Source organism: Theropithecus gelada, chromosome 7a, assembly GCF_003255815.1.
Source record: "Theropithecus gelada isolate Dixy chromosome 7a, Tgel_1.0, whole genome shotgun sequence".
NCBI classification, from domain to species: Eukaryota; Metazoa; Chordata; class Mammalia; order Primates; family Cercopithecidae; genus Theropithecus; species Theropithecus gelada.
In genome coordinates this window covers 35,942,621-35,965,467 of record NC_037674.1, presented here as the reverse complement: position 1 = coordinate 35,965,467, position 22,847 = coordinate 35,942,621, and the positions used below count along the sequence as shown (strand labels likewise).

The 22,847-nt window shown below is 40.9% G+C and overlaps 1 protein-coding gene across 2 annotated transcripts in view; it reads left to right on the top strand.

The window, feature by feature from the left end:
* Positions 1–22,847, top strand: part of RORA (RAR related orphan receptor A) — a 740,821-nt gene that overhangs the window by 613,298 nt on the left and 104,676 nt on the right. Inside the window, exon 1 of one of the 2 annotated variants that reach the window (XM_025389590.1) lies at positions 22,021–22,163. The exons of the other annotated variant lie outside the window; for it this stretch is intronic. Coding sequence (XP_025245375.1) covers positions 22,133–22,163 — 31 coding nt within the window. The 5' untranslated portion in view covers positions 22,021–22,132. Of the gene's footprint in view, positions 1–22,020; positions 22,164–22,847 lie in introns of those variants that run through there. 2 annotated transcript variants of the gene reach the window in all.

The following is a 22,847-nucleotide window of genomic DNA, read 5'->3' as shown; positions in this document are numbered from 1 at the left end:
AGTATCCTATTTCTTGAGAAAACTGAGTTTCAGATGTTAAACCATTTGCCCAGCACACGTGGCTAATGGGTGGCAGAGATGGGTTTGAACCTTATTCTGTCACGCCCTGAAGACCTTGTTCTTTCTCCTGTGCCATGCTGCCCCCTCCCCGCAAGGGTTCATAGAACCAACGCAGAAGCCATGTCTTTATAAGCCAGATTGTCCGTGAACTGCATTCCAAACTCTTGAATGCTTTTCTTGAGACCGTCTCACCAACGCGCCCTATGAATGCCTCTTTTCCTCAAAAATACACAGGAACAGTCCAAAAGAATCAACCTTAATGCTTTCTCCTACACAACTAGAACCTTCCAGAGGTTGCATTTGTACTGATTTGCCTTGCTGCTCCAACTTCTTTATTTCCATTTAGGGTCTACTATCTCCAGGTCTGCTCCCCTAAGCTGATGGCCCATGCTCCAAAATTGTCCTTCCTTCCTCCTCCCCAGCAGTCAATGCCAATGCTTGCATTTCCTCTGTACGATTAGGAGGAAAGCACTCCGTTAAGCCAACCGGTGCTTAGCTTCCTGAGATATTATCTTTTTCAACCAATAGGCTTGGTAGCCTACCCGCCTAAAAGGATGAATTTCTAATCACACAATTCTCTATTTTCCACTTAAGTGTTCAAATGTCCTATAAGAGTAAAGGATTTTACAAAGGAAAAATGTGACCATTTTTTTACTAATCTACCAAAAATATTTCCAGTTTTCCTTTTTTGTTTTTTATCATATACCTATATCGTTTTCATGGTTTTGCAATTATGGCATAGACACAATGTTGTTTTCTTTTTTCTCCACATAATTTCCCCATATCAGATATCAGTTGTTTGTCTGAAAGAAAGGTTACTGAGGTTGCAGCGGCAAATGTATTGTCCCATAAGGCCTTCCCATGAACTATCTACCTGAGATTTTGAGGGTGCCCTTTTACCAAATAGTAAGAAGAAAGTCTTTCTCTTTGACATTTTTTTTTTCCAGGTGACTTTGTGGCTGTAATGCTAACACACACACACACACACACACACACACACACACAGATATCAAATTGAGAGATTTTGTGATTATTTTCTCTTACATATTAGTAATTTTTAGGATTTTCAAAAGAGTTCACAAAGAGATACTCATTTAATTAATGCCAGACATGCCTGGCAACCTGGTGGGCATTTTACAGCAAGTTATTGTATTTAAATCATAGAACAACCCCATGGAAAGAAAGGTACTATTACCCTCACAGGTGAGGAAACCGAGGCTCCCAAGGATGAAGCTCCCCACCCAACTAGCAAGGGACAGGACAAGATTCAAAGCTGGATCTGACTCCAAAGCTCTTTTTAATTTGTCACCAGACTTTCTCTCCTTAGAAAAACCCTCACTCTATAAGGGTTAGTCTACATGTCATTTCCAAGGCACACCACAGAGAATGTAACAAAGAGAGGGAAATAGAGAAGGTTTTATGGTCAAGTGACACCCCTGTATGTTACAGGCACACAGAGATATGAAACAAATGTAAATTTATTCAAATATTATGAGAGAGGCGGTTGTAGTGATACATGTTAACAGGAGACCTATTACTCATAATTGATTTTACTAATATTTTAGCATCTGACCTGTTTCTCTTAATTGAATTGAAATGACTTATGCAACACATTTGTTTTACTGACTTTGGAAAGATATAATCACCTTCACCTACACTTTAAATAGAATTTAAAAAAAAAAAAATTCCTGAACAGTGGCCTTAAAGATAAGTAAAAAAATACAGAGTTTTCTTCTCTAGGAAATGCCTAGAAAATTGCAGTTATTTTGTTTTAAGGAGGAAAAAAAAGAAAAGGCATTTTGCACAATGATCACTGAGGTCACCCTGAACGAAAATAAAATATGTCCATTAAACCCTTCCCAAGAATCACAGATTGAGTCACTTGGGAAAGTACTAGGAGACTGCTCTGCCCTTTTTAACTTAGTCAAAATTAGTAATTTCAAAGCCCTTAAAATATAAACTAATTTCATGTTTGCAGAAAATACTCTACCCCTGGGACAGAGTAAAACAGAGAGAGAGAAAAAAACAGAGAGAAAGAGATTCTTCTAGGTACAGAGGTGTCTCAGATCTCAGCTTCCGTAGGACAGCAGGCTTGTTCTACCAAACTGCAGAGAATGCCATTCTGCTGGGTTTGCTAATGCCTGGTCTAGCGATATACCAAGAATGACAATTCAGGAACATACCAGGGAATTGTTCGCGAAAGGAGGTAAAAATTACGACTCTAACCTCAGGCTCCAACTGGGCATACATCCACTAGTTTCTGCCTGGGGTTAGTTGAGGCTTGGAGGAACATGCCAAAATGAGGGGAGGTTCATTTTTGTTTTTCAAGTTGGCAGGTCTTGTCTTGGAAAGGAAGCAGAATTGGTATACCAGCTTTAATGGATTATAAGATGATTGGGCATTGGACAAGGGCACAGGGGAAAAAAGGCAAGCAAAAAGAAAAAAATTATTTTTGAGAACTTGCAAAAAATCAGTCTTGCTGGCCAATCCTGGCCCTAGGTTGACATCTGTTGTATGTTAGTTTCAAATGTGTCTGTTTCTTAATACATGATCTCAGAACTTCAGTGATAGCATCCAAGGAAAAATTAGAAAATGAGCTTGAGGAAACATTTCTCTGGGTTCCTTCTCCCTGTGCCCAACAGGGAAAGAGCCGATAGAAGCCCTGCCTAGTCTAACTTGAGGCCACCCATTGGCTGGTAGGACTAGGATGAAACATCAGCACCTTTAATGTGGGGTTGAAAAACGGAATGCCAGGAAGTTAAAAGGACTTAGGGGAAAATGTCCTTTGGCCTTCCGCTGCGTGACAGGATTCTGAAGTGGCAGCTAGTGAGCAGAGTAGACTCAGTTAGTCCAGTCAGAGGAAAAAAGCAGCAAAACCAGAGGACCAACATCAGTAATATCTTTGAGTGCAGTGATGAAAGAGTGAGGATGGCTCTGCCAGAAAGGCGGGTCTCTCCATCAGGTTTCCCAAAGCAGCTTGTGTCTATGGCCAGCTCTCGGAGGAAAGGAGCCCTGCCTATTGACGGGAATTTATTGAGCACCTACTAGGTGCTAAGAGTTCTCTAGATTCCTCATGCAAAGAAGACTCCACCTTTTTTTTGCAAAACTCAAGATTATTTGAGGTAAAGATAGATGTTGATTTTGTTTTCTACCAGGACAAAGAAAATGCAGAATAGAATTATTAAAAAGATGCATTTTCATATCGCTAGAAAACTCGTAGTACATAAACACAGAAGACTTTAAGGAAGGTTAAAGCTATGGCAAATCGAATCCCTTTTTCATTCGACTCATGTCCTATTCTGGGGCTGATTCAGTGCTGGAAACATGGTAGGATATGAAATGAACAACCAAGGGTTAGAGACAGAAGATATTGAAACAAGGGTCTAGCCACTCCTGCTACGGAGGTTCCCTTGGAGATCTTCTGAGGTCTGAGAGACTGAACCCATTCAAGAGGAAAGAATTTTCCATTCCCCACTGTCTATGTAATAATACCCATCCTGGCAGAGTGAAGATAATTGAGTGGGAATAGAAATTTTATTTACCTCCAAATGCAAACTCCCTTTAACTTGTCCCTACTTAGAATACGTTCTTTCTCCTTTTGTTTGAAATTAAGAAAGACCACTGGCGCGTACACTTTAGGTGACATGACTTCTTAGCTTTATCTACTACGAACTTGTTATTATCTTCTGATTTTTCTACCTTGCACAAACCAAAACACTGTCAGTCCTGAGGAGTTATTGACAATGATCTGCATGAAAACAGAATCATTTTCTAAAGTCTCTATATTTTATCTCCACAATGCAATTTATCCACATGACACTTGAATGAAATTCAAAGTTTTTATTTGGATGGTTGCCCTGGATTGGACACTGTCCTAAAGAGACTCTCTGATCCTTTCGTGTTTTTTTTTTTTTCTTCTCTCCCTCTCTCTCTCTCTCTGATCTCAGTGTTATTGCTCAATTGTGCTGTTTCTATCACTGCCTACTTAGTAACAGCAATGGGGAACGAGCCTGAAAAGTGATCACCTATCATATATACATATATATTTTTCTTCTGCTGGTCTCATAGAAAACTACCAGTCATTTATTTCATCTCACTTATTGTCGATCAGTCCTGCATTTTTTCACCTCCTTACCGTGATTTTCTTTGTGCTGTGGTTCCCAGCCACAGCCCGCTTCCTGCTGAATTAAACTGCAACCCAGACAAAACCAAAGAGCACATCTCTCCCAAAGTTCACTCAGAAGGTCACCCCTGGTGAGATGGACATTGCAGATGTGCTAGAAAGATTAGAGGCTGCTTTGATGAAACCTGCGTCTGTTCTTTGCTCCTGGTCCTCAGAGTGGAAGATCGGATGGATTGCCATTGCCTTGCATTATTTAAGACTTTTGATGAGCACCTCCCATCAAAATTCCCCACAGACCCTGGACTGTGTGTGTGTATGTGTGTGTGTGTGTGTGACTTACACGACACTTTAGAATGATTGAGATGTTCAAAAGGACATTGCCACGTGAGCTCTTTGCAGGGCTCACATTCCATTAGGTTGCCCTTCCTTAAGGTCTCTTGGTGGCCCTTCTGTTCTATTTGATGGCAATTTCTGTTCATTCCAGATTGTATTAAATCTCTTTAGCAGCTTCAAACGGCTCTCTCGAGCTGCAATTTTAGCATGTGGGTGCTCATCACATCAGTCCTTGGACTTTTGTTATTTTTTCACGCCTTTGATGGTTTTCCTCCCTGCTTCTGTTTTCATTGGCTCCCACTTTCATCTCCACTGTCTGTTCTGCAATGGTGCTATCTATTCATTCGACAGAGTCCAGCCATTCAGCCCTCTGAAGAACAGGCCATTCCCTCACTTCTCTGTCCCCACTGTCTCAGTGGGTAGTCCATGATTTGTGCCTTTCATCAGGCAACCGTGGAGACCCCTCTTTGGGCAACCACTTTGGTGATAGGATGAGGATTCGTGTATCATGATTTCATTTTTATCAACCTCTTCTGTGTCTTCCCGTTTTGGGTTGAGATGCGGCGGCTTCTGTTATGGCAGGTATTTTTATAAATGGCTTTGTCTGTGATCATTGCAAATGATGAAAGGTAGGCCACCTCATTTCCATCTTATGGACTTTCCACAGATATATATTTATTGTCTCTTCCTAGAGTGTGACCAAATGATCAGAACATGGAGCAGGTATGAGACACTGAGGATTTTATTCCTGGGTCTGTCATTCTCTACACCTGAGACTTTATGTAAAAGTCATTTAACCCTAAGGCTGCCACGTTTCTGTTCCCTCTAAAATCCTTGCCATTAATGTTCCATGTTATTTTGCCTAATTAAGTATCTCACGTTTTAATTCAAAAGCCCTAGTACCTAATCATGGTTCTTTTCTAAATTAATTCAGCATTCCATACCAAGCAAATGGTGTTAAGAGCAACTATTTGGAGCAGAGATGCCAAATGATAATCCCTTAAGTGTGGAAGGAGGTCAGTTTTAGATTTAATCATAGGAACTCCTCCTTTCTGCTATTGGTAAGCAAATATGAATCAGCCTGCCTAGACCTCCCCACCATGTGAATGGATGACATATTAAAATGTACAAGAAAGATTTAATGAAATTAATGAAATACTGGGCCATAAAAATGAAGAGACATAACTGCAAGTATATTCTTAACTTCTAAGGCCAATGTCATGATAGACTCCGGGGCCCTTTGTAAACTGTGTGTGTTTCTCGGTCACACAGAAAGGACCAGAGACTGTAAAACCCCCATCAAATGACCAGGCTTGGTATATGCTCAACATCATATGATCCGGTTTACTGTAGATTGTCATGAGGCCTGATTTATTGCAATGTGTTTGGTGATTTATTGGTGGCATGTTGCTGAAGAGTCATGTAAATGATCTCTTGTGGCAGGAATGATTACATAATATAAAAAATGTATGAACAGAAAGAAAGATAGAAGTGGTGACAAAAAAATCTTCTGAAGGAGAAGTAAAAAACAGCCTCCTGTTTCCTTTTCAAAGTCCTACCATGGAAAACTTTCCTTACACTTGCCAACCTGTGTTTCTCAAAATATAAATTCTTCAGAAACAGGAAATCAGTTTTCAATACGTAGCATGTTGCAACATGTAGTGAGCACTAGAGTGGGAGTCAGAAACCCCCATTCAAACCCCAGCTCTGCCATCAGCGGTGTGACCCGCTGAGCCAGAGGCCTCTCTGAGCTTCACTTACCCCATCTGTGAGTGGGGATGATTCGTGCCTGCCGGATTTTTGGCCATTTGTTTAAGTGTCAAACTTAGCCTTTCAGCTGCATTCTCATTAACAACAACATAATGATAATAACAACAAAATGTAAAAGCAACTTGGAGGTGGCCATGGTGACTTTAATGCAAAAAGTAGTATTCTGCATCCAGGACAATATGTGGAGTGAAAGAGACAGAACACCCAAAAGCATCTGATCTCCACGTCCATGTCCAGGACATTCTCAGCAATAACGTCCCTTTCCTCCATCTATGCGGGAGCCGAGAAAATTTATCTCAGGACCCTCAGCTCCTGCCATTGTAGAGTCTGTACAATGTGTATCTAGCCTGGCAGGTGGAGAGGCAGCAGTTTCCATGCCTCTAACAAATTAACTAGTTTTCACGGATGTTTTGCAGCTGCCTTGGAAACGGGCTAGCAGTTTTGAAAAAGAATTGTTGCAGCCATGATAAAGGTATCGGTATCATGTGTGTGCATGGATAAAGCGTACTTTTCAAAACCTGTCACTTCACCTGCACTGAATAGAAACAACGCCAAGTTGTGTCTGTGGCTTTCTTCTTTTTTTCCCCATTGAACTTGCTTTAACTGCTAATCTTTCTTTCTCCAGAATTCTGGCAGGTTAAACATTATTGTATAAATAGCATCTGCAACAAATACCTTCACAGAATGATATATATTTAAACTTGAGCCCTGAACACTCATCATTCAAGTAAATATTTACAAAAACATTCTAGCTTTAAATAGGGGGAATGGGTTGTGTTTAAAGAGTTTTTACTTTATTGATATTTGGCTAATATTAGAATTAAATAAAATACCTGTGTAGAATGCAGATGGCCTCCTATGGAACACTCTTTATTTTTCCAGTGTGCTTCAGAACATAGCTTACTGAAACAGGAACACCTAAGTCCTTGAGTGTAAGGTCTTACATAGTTAGGGTTATTATTTTAGGTATGTATACCATGTCACACATTCAAGGCATTATCAGAAAATGAGGTACATCATTAAAAAGTTAATTTTCTGCAGCATGTTTCTATAAGTGCCTAAACTATATCACTTTATAGGGGGAAAGGGAGCTTTCAAAATATATTATGTAAGTCCCTATCTTCTTAGAGTTCGTGGGTTAATACGTCCTTCGTGATTCAAAGTCATTATAACCATTCATTATGATGGTGTGTACAGTATGCTGTAATACAGGATGCACTCAGAAACTCGGCAGGTGCGGTTGGCTCTTTGCCCCTATGCTAAATGGCTCCATGCTGCCTTACATTTTGAGTTCTTATGTCTAACTTTTTATCATTTTCAAAAATCTCTTCCTTCAATATTTATTGTCTGTCTTCCCGCCTATGAGCACAAGTCTCTGTTGTGCTTCTGAAATATCTCCTGTATACTGGAAGTTCAGATATCAAAGTTGTCAGAATTATGTCTTACACGAGAGAAAAGAGCCTCGGAGTAAATATCGAAGGGATGCTTTTTAAAGCACATATACAAACTTTGGTTCTTGGAGTTTTAGTGGTAGCTTTGCTGATCTTTCTTTCTTTTCTTTTTTCTTTTCTGTTTTTTCGGCTTCTATCTTCCATCTCACAAGGCTTTCATGTGAGAGATGTCTGATTGAAAAGTATGATAGCAATTGTTTATACTTCTCTGATAGCAGTTCTAAATTAGTATTTCTTTAGATAACCACTTGCCTTACTGGAAACTGCGTACCTTCTACTAGTGTTAGTTACAATTTTTGGTGCACATTCAAGAATAGGACTTTTTCCTTTTAACTATCTTTTTCAAACATTTCACGTAGTGCCTCACCCAAAGTCTGCTCCGAGAAAATATATGATGATTAACTGAGATTTAAAAATAATTATCACACACAAGCTACATACAAATGAAACTTTCTACAAAGTACACTGGTCTTTCATGTTCTAGAAAATGCTTCTGTGCTTTTCACATCTTGGTTTAAAAAAAAAAAAAACAAGAAAGACCACGTTGAGCATAAATGATAAAAATAATTTGTAAAGGAGCTGAAAATAGAACTCTTCGTAGATATCAATTCCAAGTACATTGCAGCTTTCCTATGGGATTATTTTGTTGCTGGAAGAATTTGTAGCTCATAATTAGGAGCCCTTTATTCATTCATTCGTTCCAACAATAGCATTTACCGAATGCTCGCTGGGCCCCACCAGGGATGCACAGGCATATCAGACACAATCTCAGGAAACAGACATTTTGGCCAGAATTTGAAGGTTGCTGTGAGTCAGAGCCCAGCTGCCATATGTTAGAAGCATTCCTCCAGTTAAAACTGAAAGCTTTAAAGTGAAGCTTAACTTGTTTTTTCAAGCTAGCCTTGATTCAATTAGAACGATCCCAAATATTTCATGTTCTGGGAAGAAATCTGGAGAAGTGGTGTCATAATGTTTTCCTGTTCGCTGACAAGTCATTCAGTAGCCCTGTCCAAGATCATTTAAAATAGCCTGGGAATAATCCGAAGTGATGTGCCTCTGCGGAAAACACTTGGAGGATGCCTGTCGGCAAATGATGTTTTAAACCGTAGGTTTGATTTAGAACTGTTGTCAGGTTCCTAATGACAATTTATATGTTTTAAAAATGTCATCTCCAGAAAAGTTAATATAAATGTAAGTTAGGAAACAATGAAAGTTTCGTATAATATAGTCATGATTGATTCTGTGGTTTTACTTATCTGTTCTGCTTTGTAATCAAATATACAAACTTTCCATCTCTCCCTCCCTGCTATTAGCTTGCTTTGTCAGTGAGTCATCATGTTTTGCCTCTATTAAAGACCAATAATCTTAAATCGTGTCATTAATCATATCTGATCATCGTAATTTTGTAAGAAAATCATTTGTATAAATTTTGAGTGAAGTAACCTTATGCATTGTTTATGTAGTTTCTTTCCACTATATTTTAACATTTCGATTACGTTGTTAGCCTTAGTTATATGCGGGAAGATTGACATAGTTTTATAAAAATTATTGGTTTTTATTGCCTTGAAATCTTAAGGGATACAGTAGGTTTTTGTAAGAAAGCATTTCAGACAGAATCATAATAAGCTTCTTAACTAAATGTCCTTGTTTGTCTAGGAGTGTTTGAAAGAAAAAAAAAATCTTGTTTCCAGAGAGTACAAACTCTAACTACACTACTGAAGAATTGCTTTTAAACATTCAGGATTTTTTTTTGAAATGGAGTAGACAAATTATCATGGTGACATGTACATAGTATATAGTGTGTAGAACCTTTGAGCCTGAAGAACATAGCTAGGTTGACAGAATCACAAAAGATCTACTTCTAAAGTGAAAACTTCTCTTAATTAGTTGGGTGCTCTGAGTATATATAATGCCGAATACATGGAGAGTTGGCACTATCTGTATGTCCAAATAAACTTACTGTTCACACTGTTTGTTAGTACATTTTATATTGCCCATACAGTTATAAATGTCTAGTGGTAGGTCATAAACCACTCCAATCCAGTGATTATTGAGTATCAACAGTGTGCCTGATACTAATGGTTTTCATGTTTATTGCCTGACTTTTAAGATCTTAAAAACATCTATAAAGATAGGTGTTAGCTTTTCGGTTGTACAGGAGAGGAAATGGAAGCTCAAAGAATATAAGTAACTTGTCGCCAATCACAAAGCCACTGTTGGAACCAGAATGGAAAACCAGATTTTCCAACTCCAATTCCAGTGCTTTTTCTTCCATATATGCTACTTCCAAAGAAGTATTCACTGATTCAACAAATATTTACTCAACATCTGTGTATGCCAGGCACTATGGTAAGCCTTAATGACATACGGAATACAATGGTGAATAGGCAGGTATGTTTCCTGACTCTAGTGTGCAGAGTCTAAAGAAGAAGGCAGAAAAGATAACAAATGATTTGAAAAAAGGGTGACGAATCAGGTTTACAAAAAGAGAAGAACAAGATGTCTACAGGGCAGTGACATTTAAACTTAGACCATAGAATGGCAAAAATAAGCAGATAAACAAGGTCAGTCCATTCACATTACTGGAGGATTTTGTGTTTACAAATTTGCATACTCACTAAAATTTATTTATAACCCCAGAATCAACACTGGCTATGCGGTCATTGGCAGACAAGTATGTGCACACAGCGTCCTAGAACAGGTTCCCCACTGAGGTCCATTGAGGTGATGTTCTGCCCTCTTGTTTCAGTTGTCATATTATAAACAGGTGTCCTTTTTAAAGTCTATTCAATGCCATCTTTTTCTAATGTTCGTGCTTTTTTTTTTTTTTTTTTTTTTTTGAGACAGAGTCTCACTCTGTCACCCAGGCTGGAGTGCAGTGGTGTGATCTCGGCTCACTGCAAGCTCGGCCTCCCGGGTTCAAGCGAGTCTCCTGCCGCAGCCTCCCGAGTAGCTGGGATTACAGGTGCACACCACCAAGCCCGGCTAATTTTTTTGTATTTTCAGTAGAGATGGGGTTTCACCATGTTGGCCAGGCTGGTCTCAAACTCCCGACCTCAGGTGATCCACCCACCTAAGCCTTCCAAAGTGCTGAGATTACAGGCGTGAGCCACCATGCCCCACCCTGTTTGTGTTTTTTGTTGGTAGTCTCACTGTTTAAAATGATCCCCAAGCACAGTGCTTGCTGAAGTGCTGTCTAGTGTTCAAGCGCGAGAAGATTGTGATGTGTCTTAATGGAGACAATGTGTTACATAAGCTTTCTCTAGCCATGAGTTATAACGCATTGGCTGCCAGTGCAATGTTACTGAATCAACAATACATACTAAATAAGATGTCTTTAAATGGAAATACACATAAAACAAAGTTATATATTGATTGGTTGGCCAAAAAGTTATGAGCACAGGCTCACAGAAACTTAACCCTGTATTTCCTCTAGGAGGAATAATTTTGTCTTTTAAAATTCAGTGTTCATGGCAACTTTATAGAACTCAACTATTTTGAAGAACCAAAAATCAACAATGAATGGATAAATATTCAACACCACCACATGCTGGAGAGGATATGGAGCAACTGGAACTCTCATACATTGCTGATAGGAATGCAAAATGGCACAGCTACTCTGGAAACCATCAAGCATTTAGTATAATTAAATGTATACATCCACCCCATAGGATCTAACAGTCCCATTCCTAGGTATTTACCAATATAAATGTAAATGTAGGTTCACACCACCACCTGTACCATGAATATTTATACCAGCTTTATTTTTGATTGCCATAAAATGGAAACAACCCGACTGTCCTTCAGTTGGGGAATGAATAAACAAACTCTGGAATGGAATATTACTCAACAATAAAACGGAGCAAATTATTGTACTCAACAACACGGGATGAATCTCAAATGCTTTATGCTGAGTGGAAGAAACCAGTCAACAGGCTCCATAATATACTATTCCACTGAAATAATATTCTTTAAAGGCAAAGCTGTAGGGACAGAGAACATCTCTGGTTGCCAGGATTTGGGGTGGAGGGTTGGCTGTAAAGGGGTACAGAGCAATATTGGGGGAGAGGGGATAGAACTGTTCTGTGTCTTGATTGTGTTGGTGGTTACACAATTCAATGCCTTAGTCAAAACTCAAAGACCTGTATCCTAAAAAGGGGGAGTTTTCCAATATGTAAATTATGTTTTAATAAGATTAAAAAACTGAGATCTGAAAGACGAATCAAAGTGCAATTCTTCTAGTTTGACACGGTGACATCAGAAAATACCATTAATATAGAGAGCACCCTATATGTTTTACAGTAGTTCTAGTTGATAAAATACTGTTAGTGTAAAATAACCACTATGTAGTAATTTACATTATACTGCAAATTGAGCAGCGATCTCTCTGAACATATAAAACATGTTTTCTTTTCCGTTGTTTTGTTGTGCCTAAATCTAACATGGTGACAGGAAACAGTTTCTTACTGCTTTTTTGACAAGTGCTAAAATCTGCAAATCATAATATGATTCCGATATATGCATTATTCATAAGAGGACGAAACTTTTGTTTGATTTGGATTACGCAGTTAAATGGCAGTTGACCTTGGGATAATATAACAAACATGACAACAGAGCAAATATGATAATATCACTTATCTTGCTTGTATATGATTATTTAATGATAGGCAACTGTCAGAAACAGAAAGTTTAACTGTTCGTGTTCTTGGACACAGAGAGACTTACCATATGCCCTCTTTGAGTGTCTTGAACTCTGACATTTCCCTTTTTTATTCTTCCTTGTTTATAATGGCCTTGCTACATCACCTCTGTTATATTTCAAGGAGCAAAGATGTTGTAAATCAAATCACCATTGCATTCTGGTTTATGAAAGTCAGTTTCACCATATAACATGTACCTAACCTTTGAAATAATGGGCGAGTCGGGCTTTCTGAGACTATTACTGTACTTAAGGCTTCACAACAAATTCAATAATGCATATCAGAAGTTTCTCAATAATGTATACTGTAGCTAACACAAACTCTGTCTCACTGGTATTATATTTTGAAAATTTTTTACGTATGTTTTACTTAACATGTGTTGTCAAAACATCCCAAGGCTATGTATGTACTGTGTTCTTTTATAACTAACAAGACTATGCATCCTACAGTCACTTAATAAACGTAGACAACAGTTTACTCAAAGTACATTGAAAATAAATGGCTCTGCTTAAGATTATTGTGCTATCAAAGCCATTTGTTGGGTGATTAAAGTAGGTGAACAAATTGCTATATTATATATGTTGCAAAAACGATGAAAAGAGCAGCAGTGAAACAATTTGGAAAAGTAAAAACAGTAAATATATCTTGTGCTTTTTCTGTAGAATATTGTGAACTATGAAATCGTTATTTTTTACCTTTTTAACAGATGTTATTTGTTTGGAGTCTTTTAGGGATGTCAGCTTTGGTTTGTGTATTTTTTAGTTTCCTTGTAATCCTATCTAACATCCATTAACAACATTTAGAGTTGTTTGATTATTCCAAAATACAAAATAAACTTCCCTCAAGAGTTAATTTAGTATGTAGCAAGTGTTTCTGAAATGTACAAATGGCAACATTGTTTTCCAACAGGATAATTACAACCATGTACAGTATGTTTCCTCATTAGTAGTAATTAAATAATTTACTAAATTGTGCAATAATTCATAATGACACATGCTAACCTTGCTCAATTACAGAAGCCAGTGATAAAAGAATTTCTCGCACACATGCCTAGATGTTATTAGGGTAGTACTTTTTGATTTCTGGAGAAGTCAGCTTGCTATTTTCAAAATACTAAGTAGTGCTGAATTGAAGGAAAAAATAATTCAACTTCTGAGAGTTGCAGCATAATGTTTACAAGTGCACATGCTAGAATCAGTGTACATGGATTTTTTCTTATGGTTCCACCAGTTATTGGCCCTGTCCTCCTGGACAAGTCACTTAATTTCTCTGTGCCCCAGTTTCCTCATCTGTAAAATGAATGTAATAAAAGTACAGAATGTTTTTCAGTGAATGAAATGATTTTTTAAAAGAGCATAAAATCAATGCTTGCCACGCAGGAAGTTCCAAGGAATGGTTAACCAGTAGGAGAGGTAGTAGCAGCAACAGTAACGGTATTATACAATGATTGGAAAGCCATTTTGATTTCACAAAATTATTTTTGGGGACACAAGGCTTCACTAGATGCTAAAAATCTAACATGAATTTTGGAACTTCTGATTGGAATGCCTAATTTAATCTACCTCTATCTTACAAAATGTAGGAAGAGTTTTTAAGAGAAGATTGATTTTTTAAAATGTGGATCTAATATACTGAGAAAATTTTAACCTTTTTTATTAAAACGAAAAATACCCAAATCTATTCTTGTTTTAGCGCTCACAACAGACTGCCACAGTGTAGGACTGGACATAAATAATAGATGGACTTCTGAGAGCAGAGAATAGACTTCTGATCAGACACTGTCAGCCCAGATGAATCCCATCCTATAAGCTGGAGCTTAAATGTGAGCATCAAAACCACTATTGACATGTGACACAACTGTCTGAAATGTCAATAGTTATAAAATGAGTATTTCATAATGCAGAATAATTGATTACTTTGCTTGACCGAACAGGAACATATTTTCCCTGTGAAAGCAAAATAATGCCAGCATTTGCTCCTGGAACACTCCTAGCCGCGAGATTCGGATTTCCCAATGAAGCCCACGTTACTGTGCAGTCCTTGATCATGCATGACAAAAATAGGGAAAACCATCTGTAACCGCTTATCTTTTCTCCATTATTTGAAAATATATTTTTAAGATAGTTCTTTAAAAAATAAAATATGGCCTATATATGAAGCATCTATATTAATAGAACTGTCTCAGATAATTTTCAGAACTGAAATGGATGAGATACAAAATCAAATAACATTCCATTTATCTTGTTCATCCTAAAATGCTCTGCTTAGCTTTTCACTCTGATGAAATAACATCCATTTCCAGTTTTATTCTTCCTCGGTGTGCTGTGATGTGGAACTCTTTTGCTCTGTGTGTTTTATTAAGTGTAATTTAACTTTATGACTATCAAACCAACTATTAATCCTTACAATAAGACTCTGAAATAGGCAAGCTGCAAAGAGATTTATTTTCTGAAGCACAATTCCCTCCTTCTACCTCCAATTATTTTTTCAAAAATCATTCTCTGAAAGTGTATAGTTTGCAGAGCTCTGTACTGGGCACTGTGAGGGAAGGCAGAAGAAATAGCTACAACCTACGTTTTGGGCTTTCTCCCCTTCTTATCTGTATTTTATCTACGGTAAATGCTCACTATTCGTTTCCTTTAGTGAGAAATGCATTTTCTGTCTCTGCACTTTTACAACTGTGTTCTTTTCTTTTCTTTACTTTTTTAAGACAGAGTCTTGCTCTGTCGCCCAGGCTGGAGTGCAGTGGAACGATCTCGGCTCACTGCAGCCTCTGCCTCCCAGATTCAAGTGGTCCTCTTGCCTCAGCCTCCCGAGTAGCTGAGATTACAGGCACCTGCCACCACACCCAGCTAAGTTTTGTATTTTTGGTAGAGATGGGGTTTCGCCGTGTTGACCAGGCTGGTCTCACACTCCTGACCTCAGGTGATCTGCCCACCTTGGCCTCCGAAAGTGCTGGGATTACAGGCATGAGCCACAGCACCCAGCCTGTACTTTTACAACTGTGTTCTATCCTCCTTTTGAGAGGCTCTTCATTTTTACTTCTATCCACCAAGATGTGATTTGGCCTTCAAGGTCTAACTCAAATCTCCTTCAGGAAGTTCTTCTTCTCTTAAAGTTTCAGATGAACCCTGCACACAGTAACCGCTCTTATTCTTGACTTACGTAGTACTTCATTTCTGGAACACTTCGAGTATGTGCCACACATTCGGCCTTACATTATAAGCACTGGATTTATTTTCCTACTAGATTGCAAGCTCCTTGAAGGATAGACTGATGTCTTGATCTTTGTCCTTTCCTCTTGACATACTAGCACAGTGTAATGCACACAGAAGGTGTTTAGTCATTGCTCATTGGATGGGAACTTCCTCTCCTATAGGAAATAAGACACAAAAAGTCTGCCAGACCACAGGGCCTCTTAGGCCAATGGGCAATTTAATTCTTCTCCATCTTTGTGTCCTCAATACTTAGCAGGTGCTTAATAAATACAGTTGATCCCTGAACAACATAGGGGTTAAAAGTGCTGACCCCCTTATAGTAAAAAAATCTGCATATAACTTTTGAATCCCACAAAACGTAACTACTAATAGCCTACTGTTGACTAGAAGCATTGCCAATAAAATAGGCAATCAATTAACATATATTTTGTATGTTGTATGTATTATATATTGTATTGTTACAATAAAGTAACATAGAAAAAATAAAATGTGATTAAGAAAATCATAAGGAAGAGAAATTATGCTTACTATTCATTTAAGTGGAAGTGGATTGTCATAAAGATCTTCATCCTCATCGTCTTCACGGTGAGTAGGCTGAGGAGGAAGAAAGCGTTAGTCTTACTGTCTCAGGGGTGGCAGAAGTGGAAGAAAATTCTCGTCTAAGTGAACCTACACATGTCAAATCAGTGTTGTTCAAGGGTCCACTATACTTGTTTCACATACACCACACACACACACGAGTTTCAAAATTGGAGAACGCTCAGCAAAAGTGCATGCTGAGAAACATTTCAACAAATTGTGATTAACGGTCAACGTTTTCTGTCAGGCACAGGCTCTGTGTGTATAACAATGTAGGGGCTGATGGCGTGGTGATGGCACTTCCACTGAAAGATATCACTTTTTCCTTTCTGTATATTGTTTAATCCTCCTAGTGACCCTACAAGGCTCTACCCTCCTTCTTTGACATATGGTGAAACGAAGGTTTGCTCAAGCTCACACAGCTAGTGAGTGGGATGTAGGTTGGTTTTGAGCCCAACTTCATCCAATGCCAAAGCTCATTCCACCATACCATGGAGTTCAAGCAAACAAAGAAGGCTTCTTGGAGAAGTAAGCAGACATGGCACAGTGCAGAGAAAGGGAAGAAAGTGTCCCTGCAAAGTGGATGGAGAGTGATTCTGAAAGCAGTCACAGAATGTTCGAGTTGTCGGGGCCCGTTGCAGTCAGTTCCTACTCCATCAGGCTACAGTTGAGGAGCCTGATGTCCTCAAAGGTAAAATGGCTTGCCCGATGTGATGTAGAAAGCTAATGACAAGTGTGAAACTATCCTGGACCCAGGATTCCAGATTCTGAGTTCACTTGTATTTCTTGTGTTCGCTTACCTATATGTATATATATATATTCCTGAATGGCCTGTTCCACTGCCAGGTATAGGAATGGGGTGAGGGCACAACATGGGGACATAAAGGAATGGAGGTATCTCTTGGCCTTGGTTTGCATTTCTCCCCTTCCTGCCTTGGCTGGTGTGTGTGTAGTGAGGCACCTGCCACCTACCTATTCTGTGGCGGTTGCTCAGCTCTGTATGCCTGTGAACTTTACCCTTTTCCTTACTGTGATGATTACAAAACATAAGCCAGTCCTCTGAATTTCCTAATTGGTGGATGAAATGTATGGTTCCAGAAACCCCAGAAGCCCTGCACCATTGTCTCCATTCAGTCAAATCTTTCACCTCCAACATCCCATTACACTAATAGCCACACTAATGATTTGCAGTCATCTATCAACTGTTAGCAAGTGGCAGAGTGCTGTGCAAACATCTTTTCAATGGGCAACCAGACACGGTACACCTTTAGGAATGTTCAGACCAACTCATGGAACTCTACAGTTTTCAGAGCACAGGTCAGCTGATTTGTTGTGACCTTCTCAAAATCAGAGCTACTGTCTTATTCTTGTTCGATTCTCCATCACAGTGTCAGTATAATACCTACTCAGTAAGTATGGCTGATTATGAGAAATACGTGTGGGGGGGTGGGTGTGAGTGTGTAAAATTGTGGGTGTCTCTTGCCACCCAAATGTAGTTTATTTCACCCATATTTCATGGACTATGCATATGTATACATTCATGCACATTTCAATCTACATCTATATTTGTTTCAAAATCATGAAAAAGGCAGATAAACCACATTAATCCACTTGTCCCCTCCCTCTTTACACTCATAAATAGCAGAGCTCCTTGTCTTACTGTTGGCTTCTGGGTCTCACCAGTATTACTCCATTTGTAAGTGTTCCTTTATGAGAAACTGGCTCCTTCTGGACTCCAGTTTAAGTAAAGCTGTGATCTCTTCTAGGTTAGTTTGTGACATGTCCATAGCTTCCCAAGTATCCTTGCTTTACAACTCTCTGGGTCTGACCCTATTTGGTTTATGGGAAACCTGGTCCCCTGGCTCTGTGTCAACCAGAATGGCTCAACTCCTAAAGGTCACAGTGCAGTGGTGGCTAAGGACTCCATTGAATCAAGCTGCCTAGGACCACATTAACCTTTCACTGATCCCTTTCTTGTTCAGCTATAAGGAAATTAATTGAATGAGCAAGCAGACGCACACTGGAGAGAGAGACGCAGGGCCTGGGTGAGACAAAACCAAAATGCTATGCCTCACATGCATCAGCAAACTTTGAAATCACCTTTGTCCTAGGAGCCACTTGCAGATTCGTGATAAATTTGCCAGTCCGCTGGTTTGTCATTCTCCCCAGTAGCATTATATCTATGATTTGGGGTGGCAAATTATGAGATCAGAACTTGTGGTGAAAAACAAAATATACTCTTATAAAGTCAAGTATCATTTAGTTAACCTGTAACATAGGAAGATTGGCACCAATTTACTAATAATACTCCAGTCTAGACTCCTACAAAAATGCACCAGTCTTTTCCCCGAGGTGTTTTTGGGAACAACCTGGCATTAGAAGTGTCTCTCTACTTTCTTGCTAAATGACAGATTGAATGTGGAACCCAGCACACAGGAACACCACGTGGGGCTATGACAATCCTGGGAGACTGAGATGAGTTACATGTGTTTATAAGTATGTTGTATGCCTTCTTTTTCTAAGATGAGCCAACAGAAACCTTTGAGCTGCAAATTAATATATAGCAAACTCCCATTCCTGGTAAAGAAGTCCCATTCTGTTTAATTATCTTCATGTAAGCAATATTTACTTTTTTTTTTTTTCCAGAACACTTGGTAAAAAGATAAAGAAAGAATATATTCCTTAGCACGGCGTTCTCCCTTACTCATAAGCATTTGTTTAATAAAATCCAGACAATTATTCCTACCTATTTATTGCATTTTAATGTTTTATTGTATTTCTACAATTGTATACTTTTTTTTTTCCTTGAGACAGATTCTTGCTCTGTCGCCCAGGCTAGAGTGCAGTGGTGTGATCTTGGCTCACTGCAACCTCAACTTCCTGGGTTCAAGCAATTCTTATGCCTCAGCCTCGCAAGTAGTAGCTAGGATTACAGGCATGCACCACCACGCCTGGCTAATTTTTGTATTTTTGTAGAGATGGGGTTTCACCATGTTGCCCAGGCTGGTCTTGAACTCCTGACCTCAAGTGATCCACCCGCCTTGACCTCTCAAAGTGCTGGTATTACAGGCGTGAGCCACCATGCCCGCCTTTTACATGATTGTATTTTAATATACAGTGGGTAAAAGTTTGTACTAAAATGTATCATTTATGGTTCCAATTTGGTATTACTGCAGGGAGATGTCCCTTCAATATGGCAGATGGTCCCTTTTACTCCTGATTGATCTGTTTGGTTGGGACCTTATAATGTCATAGAAAATGTGCATTTTGAGTGGTTAAAAAAAAAACAGTCTCTAGTTTTTACTCTCAAAGAGCTTTGTGTTAAGATAAAGAACAGTAATATAACCTGGGTTAAAAGCTGAAGACATTTAATAGAGGCATGTATTACAAATAGCATCTAGCTACATTGGAAGGTTAGGACTTCATATCTCAAATTCTGTTGCTCATTAGTTGTAGGAAGTGAATGAAATACATCACTAAAGGGCAAGGTCAGTATTACATTATTCTGGAAATGTCTTTGTTGAATAAATGTGTAAATATTTCAGATAAGTACTTGAGATTATATTTCTATTGGGGACATATCTATAGAATGAATGATTCTACTTGTAACTACAGGAGCAGATGTCACATTACATGTTGTTCCCAATGACTGATTTCATTTGAAATGATCTGGAAATAAATACTGATTACTAGTGATGTCAGACTATTCACCTTGGAGTCAGATGTCTGACAGGCAGGCTAGAGCTAACAGATTTGGTTATTTTGAAAACATTGTTTTCTAAAGCAGGATACTGTTTTAAAGTAGCATTGTGAATTCTCGGAGTTGTATATCTGGGTTCATTTGCATTGAGTATGGAAGAACATACTTACGAGGATGCAATCTCCAATGGTTTTCCATCCTTTAACGATACAAAAGAAAGAAAATTGTACCTGGGACCTGCTTATAGGATAGTTTGGCATTAGTCACTAACACAAGGGAAATCAAGAACCAAATTTGAATGATGGTGTCAGTGTAACTGAGGGGCGTTGCCTCATTGGGAGATATAGTTGCATCATAGGAACATGGTGTGATTTAATTTCATAATTGTAAACATTACAGTGGGTATGGTTGATTCATTTGAAACTCCTGTCCACTTCGCTATGGCTGGACAGCTGAGTTAACATGGGTAGGTCCTGGGTTCACATTTTTACAATTTATTTTCTTTGTAGTTTTATTTGGGGAAAAAAATCTAAAAGAAAAAAAACTATATTAGAATGAATTTATCTGAAATCAAACTTTTATAAAGCCATGGCTTGACTGAAGGACAATGAACTTTATTGACCTTCTAAATCAGAGCGCTGTATAAATGCTTGGAAGCCTCAATTTTGCCTTGAAAGGGGGCTGGGGAGGGAGTGTTGTATGAATCCTTGTTTTCTACAGTGCTGATTATCTGCTTGTGTTTTAAATTGTGGCCCAACTCAGGGGCAAGAGCAACTCACATGGAGAAAAAAATATGCTAGAATTATCCTTGTTTAATCATCATGAATGCAACAGCTAATGGCCATCTGATTTTTAAGTTGTGAGTGGAAACTGACCAACAAAATAAAGCAGCATGAAATTTCGCGAAGGAACCGCAATAGGTACGCAAACTTGGCTTTTCAGAATTTTTTCTGTTATGCTCGGTACTATAGACTCCCTGACCAAAGTTTTAAACAATGCAGATGCTGGGTACGTAGCATCTGAAATTCATCGTAAAGAGATTGATCTGTAAAATAATAACGTCATGATTTACAGTTCCATAAGGACAGTAAAAAGAAGTAAGCTTCAAAGTTTAGAGGGAATTAAGTCTCAGCTGCATGTTAAAATGTACAAAGTTCACCTTTAGAGGTCTTTATTTTCTGTCAAAAATACCACAATGTTTCATTTCTAGAGTATGAAAACGATAGCTTTTCCTACTTGTAGATGGGTTCTCTGGAGAGAGATGGAAGAGCCTGGGAATTTAGCGGCTCAAATCAGCTGGCAACGAGTTCATTTAGGTGATTCACGTACAATTTCCGGCTCTCCTTGCAGGTATCAGTGGTCTTGGACGCGGAGAAGGGGGTCGGGGGAACAGGTGTAGACCAGGACCTTGGTTATTGGTATAACTGCCAATATCCAAGGGTTGCCAAGGGTTGGGTGGGCGGAGTTCCTCTGCTCAGGCCGAGTCTCTCCAGAAAGACTTCGGAGGAGCTTACTTCACTCCCGGGACCGTCCCAGTGGCTTCGTTCTTCACGGCCCAGGAGGGCGCCGTACCTTCCGATTAGAGCTGGGGCGCTCTAGGAAATGAGAGTGACCGTAGCTCCCCAGATCAAACTTGTCTTTTCCACCAACGAGCTGGCGCATTCATCGCCTCCAAGGGCTCCGGGAAGCCGGGAGAGTGGCGTCGGGTTGCGAGCCTCTTGCCCCACTGAGTGGGGGGAGAAAGTGGTCAGAGGCGCGTTCCGCGGGGCGCTGCGTGCAGAAAAGCGACCGGCGGCCACAGGTGATCCCGAGGGCGAGGGGAAGGCGGGCGCCCGGGCGAGGGCCCGGGTCGCGGGAGGGCAGGCCCGGCCGGGGTGGGCCAGCCGAGCCGCCGCTGCTGCTCACCTGCCCGCGGGGGCGGGGCGGGGCGCGGCGCTGGGGCGCGCCTGCCTCCTGCCTCCCGCCTCCCGCCTCCCGCCTCCCGCCCCGGGAGGAAGCGGAGGGGCGCGGTGTAAACAGAGCGGCGGCCGTGATGTCAGCCGGTCACATGGAGCCTCTTATGGCTCGGGATGGCTCTCGGCGGGCGGGCAGCTGCGGCAGCTGCTGCTGTGGCTCGGGCGGCGGCGGCGCGGCGGCGGCAGAGGGGGCTCCGGGGTCGGACCATCCGCTCTCCCTGCGCTCTCCGCACCGCGGCTTAAATGATGTATTTTGTGATCGCAGCGATGAAAGGTGAGCCCGGGCGCCCCGCCGGGGCCGGGTGGGCTGGCGGCTCCGGGGGGCGGGGAGGAGGGCGCGCAGGGGGAGGGGTGGGCGCGCCTGCCCGAACGCACGTACTGCCCGGGGCTCGGCGCGGGGGCCCCGCCAGGGCCTTCTGGGCCACCGCCGCGGCGCCACCTGAGCCCGGCCACGGGATCGGCCTGCCTCCGATTGGGGGCAAAGGCGCACGGGGTGGATACCCCTGTGCTGCCCCCTCCGGCTCCTGTCAGTCTCCTGGGTCCGCTTGGCACCCAGCGGGGCTCCCAAAAGAAAGTTTGCCGGGAGTCGCCGCGCTTCGGGAAGGAAGGGGAGGGTCTGCGGAGTTCAGAGGAAGCCGGGGACGCCAGCGGCCGGTCCCCAGGGCCCGCACCCCGGACAGCTCCGGCCTAGGTCGGGGAGGCGCCGCGGCCGGGCAGGGCCGTGCTTGCGCGCGGTCGCGATGTCATCCCCGGGGACTGGTCAGCGCCCCAGGCCTTGCGCCCTCCCCCTGCGGTCCCGAGCTTCTTAGCGGCCACCGGCCGGGCAAGTGCCGCAGGTCCGCGCTGTGTCCCGCGCTGTGTCCCGCCGCGGCCACTTCCGAAAGCGCGCGGGCCGGAGCTAGACGGGCGCCTCGAGCGTGCCAAGACGCCCTTGGCGGCCCAGGGAGCAGAGGCGCAC